Raw genomic sequence first — 10,992 nt, forward strand, 5'->3', positions numbered from 1 at the left:
CCCAGCTGGCTGTTTTTGTTCAGATGGTGTTTGAGGACTTTTCCACCAAAGAGGAGTTTTTGGATTGATTGCCCACAGCAAGCAGAACTGGACTTTCATAAATTTCTAAACTATCACTGCATCATACATCAGCAGGTTATATATGCAAAGGTTATGGGATGATCATGTCCTGACAACTGTTAAAGAGAAGCTGTACAACACAGGAGCTTGAAACTGTTCTTTGTGGAATGTTCTGATGGGTACAGTGATCTCCTCCTAACAGCGGTAAGGCGGCTGAGCAGGTGTAAGATACTACAGGGCATTCTTTCCTTGCTGAATGCAATCAACACTTTCATGCAAGGAAGGAGGACACTACTCTGTTTAATTACAGTTTTAGTTTCTTTAAAGTCGTTTTGTTCAGTCATGGAGTAAGAGGTCAAATCAGCGGGGTATTAATTGCTGAAAGTATGGAAACCTGATCACTGTACTCTCAAAAATGTTTAGGAATATTTGTTAAATATTCCACCACACCTCATTTTAAGACCAACACGCCCATATGTGCTCTGATGGGCACAAGTGCATTTGCTAATTTAACAACGTGGGCGCTGGATGGGAAAATGACAACTGCGTCGGTCTTAAACTAACAAAGACACTTGCGCTGTGCTTGGCACTGCTTTGCGCCAGGCGTAAGATAGGGCCCTTTGACTGTTTTGATATAATGTGTGAATAAATGTAAATAGTAATGTAAGACATGATTATCCCTCAGCCTTTCATTTTCTTAAATGAACTCTCAGAGGAAAAAAGACTGGAGACTCCTGCTTTAGATTGTAGTCTATATCCACACCTACAAAGCTGGTGAAAACATAAAGCAGAAGCATATGTCAAAACACCCTTTAATCATACACTAGGACTGAAGACAGTCTTTGAAGTGCACAATATGCAGGCAAAACAGTATAGCTGCAATTTTACTGACAAGATTTAAAGTTCAGTTTGAGTTCATGAAAACTGCAATTAACTGTTTTTTCTTCAATTTAGTTTAAAATCTTAAAATTAGCTATATTCACAAAATGTCCTTGTCTTAACCAGCCTCAATAATATCAAATATCTCAGACTCACAGATATACCCCATCACTATCAGTGGCCATGCTCCTGCGTCACTAATATTGAATAGAAACGGCTCATACAAATCCATCACCAGATGGCGCTTTACCACATCTCACATCAGTTTGACAGTTTTTGACAGTGATTCTCTGAAAACATCACCAGCTCTCCTTTGAAAAACAGGAAAGGCAGAACTAAAATAATCTCATTTCTGGTTCACAAAAATAGAAAAGAGACGGAACAAGAAGACAATTTTGAAACAGAAAAAGTACAGGACATTTTAGGAATCCATCTTAGGAAATGCTAAATGAACTAAGTAAATACAAATTCCGACTAAATGAAATAATAAATAAGAAAAACCCAATTCCTGATACACAGGCTTCCACACAAATAGTTTGAATATAGTAATAAATAAAGTAAATACCAGGCAAATCAAATTGAACGAAATCCAGAAAAAAAGCAATGATGCTAGTTATTAAAGCCTGCAAGCAAGCCTACACACTTCCTCGGGTGTGACCTTAATGCTGTGAATCTCTGGTTGGTCAGCAGAAATTCTTCGGCTGACTGGTCACTGACAACATTGGTATATATGGCCCTTGATGCTATGCAACAGAAAACAACCCCTCAAACCTTGACTTATACTCTTCCTCAGTTCATCTTTCACCACCGGTCCTGGAGTCACTCATGATCTGTTGACAGTGCTTTTCCCTTGTCTTCATCAAATCACACAACTGTCTACCACTTTCTTGGCAAGTCTCCAGCCTTTAATCACCCAAGCCCTTTTCCTCATCATCAGATCCTGATAATCAGACTGAATTGCCATTTTGTTTCACTATTTAAGTTGTTGAAGAAATCTAACCCCGGGATTCCACCGCGCCGCGGTCCGGCTCCAGCTCGGTTTTGTTCCGTCCTCTACACAGCGCCCTATTCCACCGGGAGCGTGTCAGAAGCGGAGCGTCTTCACTGTGGGGAAACGTTCCGCCGATTAAAGTCAGTTGCACTCCTACTACAGTAATTACAACAGCCTTGTCAAAGCTGATAAAGTGCCTTAAGGCTACCGTAATTACTGCAGTAGCAGGGCAACTAAACTGCTCAATTTTGTTAACTTGCTCAGCTTTCGTTGATTTGGTCATTTTCCTTGATTTTTGTGTTTCTACTATGGTTAAGTAGGCTACTTAGTTAAATGGTTTCTTTATTCGTCTGTTTTAATTGCGTTTATTGTTGATACCAGGAGTCTGCACGGGGTGTTTTATTTTGAAAATTGACCGGATGCTCAATGCTGTTTCTGTGTCTGACTTCCTGCTCAGCTCGATCTGCTCTGTGCGGCTTGACGCGGCTTCCGTAAAAAATAGACGAGGCGCCTATCTTCAGCGCAGCGGAGCGGAGAGCCGCTTCTGGGACGCTTCTGAAACGCGCCGCGGCGCACCCAGTGGAATCGGATACATTGACTAGAGTGGCCGCGATCAGATCCGGCAGCCGCGTCGGAGCCGGAACGCGGCGCACACGCGCCCGGTGGAATTTAGGGGGGGTAGATGTGGGCAGTGATTAAGAGGTCAGGAGAAAAAACTAGTAGAGACCTGGTTCTTTGTTTATATACTGGCTGCAGTATAAAAGAAAGTGTTGATCTGTCTCTACCTCTTGTTGCTGTACCCTCTTGTTTCCCAATCTTAATTTAAAGTTTACAGTTAGAAAATAGAAATCATAGTTCAGAAGGGTTTTGCTTTTTTATCGTTGTTTGACAATGATTTTGATGATGCAATGACAATGTTTAATTGATTAAAAAAAAAAAACAGAATTATTCTGTTGACACTCATTTATTGTAGCAATTAGTAATAAAAATTTTGCCAGTAAGCATTATTTTTTATATTATATGTTAACATAATAAAGAGTACAAACATACAAAAAGTTGTTAACAAGGAACTTTCAAAAATAGTACCACTGAATAGAATCTGAAGTTCAAAGTGCAACACATACAAATACACATACACATACACACATATCATCACATCACAACATTTGAGTTGCATCAGTGAAATGCCTTTCAAATACACCGAACAGATCATATAGACACAAGTAGACGTCATGGTCAAGTAACCAGGATATGCTTGTCCTGGAAGCCAATGTGATAAAATTGTTGCTTTTCTGGAGTTGACGTGTCAAATTACTGCTGGTGTTTGGGTTGAGGGAATGTATGAAAATGACTGGGTGGGGTGACACGCCCTCCTCAGTGTTATTAATAATCTCTTTGGACATAGAAAACTGCAACTCCAACACCCTCCCCATAATATCTCAAAATAATAACAGTATCAAATTGATACTACTTGTTTTGCAATTAATAATTAAAAGTTGCACAAAAAATGTAAGATGGTGATGGCTTGATATGTTAAAAGAATAATCATTGTCACATAGTTATCAAGTTTCTCAAGAAGTGGACTTTTTTTCAAATTCAATTTCCTATTGTTCTAGCCACTCAGAATTGCTCCTCTCTGCCTGAGGCTCCCTGACTAATATCTAGTTTCCAGGTATTTTCCAGTGACTGGGAGGGACCAGTCACTGGTCCTCCTCCTGTTGCCTGACAAGACGTGTCCCGATTCCTCAGCAAGCACACCCAGTCAAGCACCATTCATTTAATTGCAGGACGTAACCATGAATATAATATGTACCACCACTGTTGCTGAATAATGAAACAGATGCAACCCAGCAAATTTTATCAACCTAACCCTGATTTAAAATATATATATATATTACTTTAAGCTCACATGTCTGAGTGCCCTTCAAAACTAAACCATTTACATGAGGCCCAAGTTTTACAACTAGATGTGTTGGACAGCTTAACAGCTGCACAGTGCACTGTCCTATCAAAACACAAGTTAATCCCTATCAGTCAATTGTCAGTAAAATTCTTCTGCTCACCGATGCACAGGAGAGAGGAAGACTTCCTCTTACGGTAATCTCTGGTTGTGCACATAGGCGAAGTGGTTTTACATACAACTGAACACAAATACTGAACTTGTATTGTAGTCGAATATGACACATTTTACTGGAGTTCTGCTTTATTTTAAGAATCAGAATAAATGAGGAGGGGAGCCGCTATAGAAGAAAAAAATTGAGCCTCTAGAGATCATTGTTTCTCAAAGCTGACATATCAGTTCTTCTAACTACTAGTTGATTGTGATGAGGAAAATAAAACTGGTACAGAGACAAGGTGAAGACTGAAATAAGAAATAAATCTCAGCTCTCCCAAAAAATAGAGACTAACTCTTCCCCAATGGCTGAATAATGAACCAAACCAGCCATAAAGTGAATATTAGCCTTTACACTCAACATGTGGACAGCAACATGACTCCAGAGGATGTATTTTTATGTAGTCTGTGTCTGTGAATGACTAAGTATTGTTTACACCTTAGCCATAAAAATTTGACAAACTGAAAGTGTATCAAGATTCTGTTGCTTGTTTGTTTTGGAGATGGGCTGCCTTTAATAGTTACATCTCAGTTTATGTCACCTTAATTCTTTGAATTGCATCTCTAAAATGGCAAAATGAATGATCCAATCTAATCAGTGTGATTGACAGGAGAAATGATCAGAGGGGCAGAGTTCATGCCACCATGATGAAGACCAGGACTGAAGAACGGACAGAGTTCGTGAGTGAAGGAGCAGTCAGTGAAGGAGTAGAGATGAACTGCAGCATCTACGTCATAAAAGGAGACCAGACCCTCCTCATAACTCACAAACACCCCAACCTTCTGAGGCCTCGAGTCCAGACTCAGACGGACAACAGGGCTGGTGAGAGTTAAGTACTCATTCCCATTCCTCAAACCCACAGCCCAGTAGCCATACACTGGGCTCAGCGGGAATATTCCCTTCCTGTCGACTGACCATTTGACCACTCCCAGAGTCCAGTCAGTCTTCCCTGTAACCTGAACCTCATAGTAAAATCTTCCCGAAGCGAAACTCTGCTGTGCTAGGACACTGACATAAAGAGAAAATCTCTCTGAGTTGTCTGGCAGGTCCCTCCTCATGTTGCCACACCACACTTGTTTCCCATCATCAGACAGCATGAGCCAGGGATTAGCTGTGTCAGGTTCAAGAATCACATCCACTGCGTAATGCTGGACCCTCTTCAGCTTGGCCTCATGCAGCAGCTGCCTCTTCTCTGTGCTGAGTGTCTCCTCCAGCTGAGTCACAGCTCTCACCACACTCCCCTCATATGATGGTGGACAGATGCTGGGCTCCGTCCAGGTCTTGTTGAGTAGAGCTGTATTTAGGGATGTGAAGCTCTGGAGGAGGTGAAGGTGGTCTTGAGTGTGTGAGAGCTGCTGCATCTCAGTACTTCTCTTTATCAATGCAGAGATTTCCTCTTCCAGTTCTTTAATGAAGCCATCGGCGTGTTCCTCAGTTGTTTTCTGCCTGCCTTCAATCATCTCAATGAGTTTGTTCAGGTCTCTCTCCGCATTCTGCATCAGAATTGTGAAAATCCGAATTCCATGTGCTATCTCTCTCTCTGCATCTTCCTTACTGTGCATTTTAAAGCATTTCATCTGCTTGATCTTCAGTTGCCTCTCCTGGATCATGCGCTGGATTTCAGCCTCTGCCTGCTCCAGCTCGACCTTTTTTGCTTCATATTCGTCTTTCAGAGAAACAATGTTATGTGTCGCATGGTCTAAAACAGTGCAGTGTGAGCACACATATGTCTGATCAGTCTTGCAGAACAGCTCCAGAGGTTTTTTGTGCTTTGTACACACCCTGCCCTCCATGTTCTCCACAGGATCAATCAGCTGATGTTTTTTCAGGGTGTCCGCTGACAGATGAGGATCCAGGTGAATCTCACAGTAGGAAGCCAAACACGTCAAGCAGGACTTTAGCGCCTTCAGTTTAGTTCCGGTGCAGACATCACAGGAGACTTCTCCTGGTTTGGCAACTTGTATCTCAGAGTCCGTGCTGCCTCTCTTTCCAACTGACTGTCTGAACTCAGCAGCCATCTCAGATATAAAAGTGTTGACAGACAGCTCAGGTCGTGTTTTAAAATTCTTTTTGCACATGGGACACTGGCACTTAACACTGTTAATTTTCCAGTGCTGAGTGATGCAGTTTTTACAGAAGTTGTGTCCACATGGTATAGTCACAGGATTAGTGAACACATCCAGACAGATGCTACACAGGAACTGCTCTTCAGACAACACACAGCTCGTGGCTGACATGGTGACACACTAAGAACAAAAATGAAAGTGAAAGTCAAACCACCAACACAGTACACAATGCTATATATACCACAAATATATGTCAATTGGATTACTGGTATACTAGATAAAATAATTAGATTTTTATGATACACCTCATGGAAATGTATTATATGTATATATATATATATATATATATATATATATATATATATATATATTCATATATTAGTCAGTGCATTTATATGTTAAGGTGGTTATTTAAACCACATTAATGTACAGTAACTGTACCTGTAGAAGCTGAAGAAAGGTTGAAGGAGAAAAGCCTGATGATCCTGTTGAAGTTTTATTAATCCTTAGACAGAAACTGAGAGAGACTGAGAACAGTCTGTAGCAGCTCTGAGGTACTTTGACTCACAAACAAGGAAATGTTTTGCTGAGAATCCAACTGCCTCTAAAGTGATACTCCGCCTCCCTGTAACTTGTTTTGTTCCGTCTTCCTGCTTTGTGTTAGTTCTGTGTGGTGCATTACACTGTAAGGCAGGACGCTACACTGACTGGAATGCAGTGTATAGAATAACAGTTTTTTCAGAAATTCAAATGTATTGTTAGAAACAAAAGTTTTGATAGGTGACACATAAACCAAAACGGTGTTCCACTTTGCCAAAACTCTCCATACAATCAACAGAAGAATCACATAATGACATCTAAAAAGAAAACATATCAAATACCTTCTCACTCAAGACAGCAAAAAGACACATAACCTTCTTCTTTATAACCTGGCTGATTGTTATTCAATGCTCATGAAGAAAATGTGTTGGTTTTAAATGTATTTAATGAAATCTAGGTGTGAGACTGAAAGAGAAAGTAATTTCTTTGTGTACGTGACAGAGGGCAGAGGAATTTCAGTCCATAAAAGAGAGGATGGAAAGTACCTGAAAGGCCAAGTTATACGAGACTGAAAATCATTTCCACAAGTAAGTGAACTAATGGAAATTTGCTCTCTTGTTTCAATATTGCCATCAAAATCTGGACATCTGTTGTTCTACTTGCCTCTGCACTCATCCAATCAGAGGAGCAGGGAGACAAAGAAAAGAATTTAAAAAACTATTAGATTTTATTTAACAGACATCAAATTGACTGCAAGGGAACAATATCACTATGAACTAAGAATATCAACATTTGTCCTTTTTTGAGGTAGAAAAATGATGATTTTTTGTAACTTCTACATACTAAAACTGATAATTATATTTATGCATCTCTAGTTTTTTCCATCTTTACCTGTGAACAACCTTCATCATCAGCCCATGGGACTTTGCACCTCTGGAATATGGTCTGATTTGTCATTTATTTTTATGTTACTATATGTTTGACTATGGCTCCATTTTCCAGTGTAATGGCTGTTTGCATCCGCACATATTAAATGTAGTCTGATCAGAAGTAAACAATAAACCAAAAGAAACCAGTCTCATGAAAAGATGTATTATTTTTTTGAATATATGTCATATCATGTTGCAGTTACACATCTTGCTCTGTGGTATAGCTTCCCCTTTTTCCTTATCTTCTGTAAAAACAAGTTTAAGTCTTATTTACAGTATCTTTATAACAACTCAGAAAACATGGCAACTGTAGTGGAAATTCTCTGCTGCTGGTGAAGAACGAAATATAGACTTCTGCCGGCCGACAAGGTTTTATTTTCTTTGCAAAGAAAAGGTCATTCAACATGCGAGCGGTTAATGAAGACAGACCCCGAGCATGGGGAGAGCTAAACATTTATACCTGAGGAACGCCTCCCCCCACCTGCTTTGGGGAGCAAACCTGTTGTAGGGCAGCAACACAGTTATGTTCTTGTCCATCATCTGATGTAGGAAGGAGAGTGGCAGGGTTTAAAACATTGCATTTCACAGTCTTTGATGAGGTTAACATCATACTTACTGACAGCCCACAGTGTCTTAGTGACCTCCTGTAGGGCTGTAATAGCTGTAGCTTGTTCTTCAGATAGAAAAGAAAAAGAAAAAGGTTCAGAAGTGCTTTTTGATACCAGCTGGATTGTTCTTTGAGTGTGCACAACAGATGTTAAACTCTTAATATAGCACTGCAGTGTTGGTGAAAAAAAAAATAGATTGATCAGACGTTTTTTTGCCAATCAGCTGCGCGCTGACATGATTTCATAAATGGGCCCAAATCTCTCCAACTATCTGATGTGTGTTTTGCAAGTGTGATGTGTGAGATTGAACCGTCCATGGTGTACACATCACATTTAGCTGGTGTGAGAGAGACTGATATAGCGCATTTATGTTGTGTCCAATAAATGGGTGTCAGTGTGAGTCTATCGAATTCTTCTCTCAACCAGTGTTCCTCATATGGCTCGTGGAGACACATGAGAGATGCAATGCAAATCTCCTGCTGAAATCTGTTGCAGCTGTTGAACCTAATTTTCTAGCCTTTGTTACAAGGTCAGAAGACGCAGTCACTGGTTGCAATTTCCATTGATATGCATACTGCAAGTCTGGGATGTGGTGAACAAAGGAGTGTGAAAAATTTGGTTCCAGATCAGATAGCCTGCAAACTTTGATACCTTCTAGGGTTGAGATCAGACAAATACCTAATTTGCACATCAAGTCTCTGCCCATCAAGTTAATGAGGCAGACATTAGAGAGAAAAAATGCATGTGTGTAGCTGTTTGACTTGTATGTACATTTGAGTGGGACAGTAATGTTTTCTCTAACTGTTTGATCTGATGAACCAACAGAGTCTTATGACAGAATGTGTGGCCCCTGAGTCAACTAAGCATACCACATTTTGTTCTGTAATGATCAATGTATGTTGAGGAAATGTTTTGAAATGATCAGATGTGTACTGTGCAAAAGTTAGAGCAATTGCATATCTATTGTCTGAGCCCTCAATAGATGGTGTATTAATCTGCTCAGCATGTGTGTGTGGGTGTGGTGCAGTACCTTCTTCCCACCTCAAAAGTTGGTTTGGCTTGTCAGCAGGAGTCCATTCCTCTCTGACAACCCCCAACCGTCATCAGTCTGATGTGTTTGCTGGATTTGATGGTGTTAGTGTGGGACAATCACATCTCCAATGTCCAACTCTGCCACAGTTGTAGCAGACATCATTTGGAATTCTTCTCTTTTCTTCATCTTGGAGAGTAGTTGGTCATGGGCGTGCATGGCATGTCGGCGAGGTTCAGACAGGTATGCATCACGCCAACCGATGCAGGAAATTTTAACAGCTGATGCAACATCTGGTTTTAGTCCACCTAGGAAACTATTACAAAGATGAATTTCCCACACATCTGAAGTGTCAGTGGAGTCATCAGGCAGTTTAAGGCCACTGTAGGTGTTGAATGTCAGGCGAGTGAGATATTCGTCAGGGTTTTCACCATCCTTTGTCTGCAGGCGGTGACTTTCTCCATGTTAACTATTATAGGGAAAGCTTGGGTGAATGCATCACAGAGGTGACGGACAGCATCTCTGTATTGGGTATTAGACTCATCTTCCTAGTGAATGTTTTTGCAACGGATGTCAGAATTTGGGAACTTACTAGCTATTTTCTGCCAGTCTGTGGCTTTCATTTTGGTAATCAGAAGTCTTCTTACCTCATTTGTGGTTGGTTTAAACACTTGGCAAAATGTCAAAAATTTTTCAGTAAATATTTTACCTGATGCTGTGGGGTTAGGCAGATGTTGAGAGGCCGCTGTGACATCAGCAGAAGTCCATGGACGCAAAAACCAGCGTTGCACCTTCTGGTCCAGATACTTCAACCATGGGCATGGTAAAGTCTGCATCTTTTTTGGGGTGGCGCAGTCTATGTGCAATTGGAGAAGAGATGTCGATTGTCGGATTTTGTGGTGGAACAAACACATCAGGATGAGCTGCTCCCAGGCTTGTCTTTCCTTGTGGCATGGTGGAGTCTGTTTGTCCTCTTTCATTGGACATGGCAGGGTTGCATGGTGGTGGAGCTGGAGACTGAGTTGGTGGGTGGCCATCGAGGTCTGGATCCAGCTTCAAAGCCGCCAACTGAAACAAAGAAGAAGAGTTCTGCGAGTCTGGTGTTCTTAGTGCATCTAAATTCTGTTTTTCATTGTTTTCTACTTTTTTGCATGAAAAGGGTAGTTGTATTTGCATTATTTTCCTGTTTCGTGCTTCTGCTTCCTCTTTCCACATTTGTAAGCATTCTTTTTGACCTTCTAAAATTTCAAAAAATTTTTTCAGAAGGTTTTTCTCATTTCTTGTTCCTTTTCTTTTAGTTTTGCTTCTACCAGTGATGTTTTTTAAACTGGGGGATTTCTCTATTGGGAATCCAAAACTCAGCTGTCCAGACATTTAAATATTTCAAGCTTTTATCCCCATATTTCCTTCTCATGATATCCACAACTGTGCTCTCTGGAGGCCGTGCCTCAACAGAACTTTTACTCCCCATACCAAATGTGGAGGTCGCATGACAACTTATAATACAGACGTCTTTGTAAGGGCTGCTTCGTCTTATGCTGCAAGCAACGAAAAGCACTGAGTCAACATCAACACAAAACGGCCCCTGGTATAAAGCACCTTATTCCAAATAAGTCCAAAAGGCAACGTATATAGATACTGACCCCAATCTGAGTCCAACTCAGGTTGTCAACAATTGCGGATAAAATGAAAATGACAATATTTAGCTTTAGTTCCCAACTTGGAAAAGCCAGATTAAAGAAAGAGAATTTAAAATGTCAATATTTCGATGCTCA

The 10,992-nt window shown here is 40.6% G+C and overlaps 1 protein-coding gene and 1 long non-coding RNA gene across 2 annotated transcripts in view; one reads left to right on the forward strand and one right to left on the reverse strand.

The window, feature by feature from the left end:
- Positions 1–10,992, forward strand: part of LOC121909468 — a 567,936-nt gene that overhangs the window by 173,523 nt on the left and 383,421 nt on the right. The window lies entirely within an intron of this gene.
- LOC121909445 (E3 ubiquitin-protein ligase TRIM21-like) lies at positions 2,933–6,658 on the reverse strand. Its single transcript, XM_042430006.1, has 2 exons — positions 6,552–6,658; positions 2,933–6,290 (listed from the first exon to the last, which is right to left on the reverse strand). Exon 2 carries the CDS (start codon positions 6,279–6,281, stop codon positions 4,635–4,637), a length of 1,647 nt encoding a protein of 548 aa, XP_042285940.1. The 5' UTR covers positions 6,282–6,290; positions 6,552–6,658; the 3' UTR covers positions 2,933–4,634.

This window comes from Thunnus maccoyii, chromosome 12 (genome assembly GCF_910596095.1).
Source record: "Thunnus maccoyii chromosome 12, fThuMac1.1, whole genome shotgun sequence".
NCBI lineage: Eukaryota > Metazoa > Chordata > Actinopteri > Scombriformes > Scombridae > Thunnus > Thunnus maccoyii.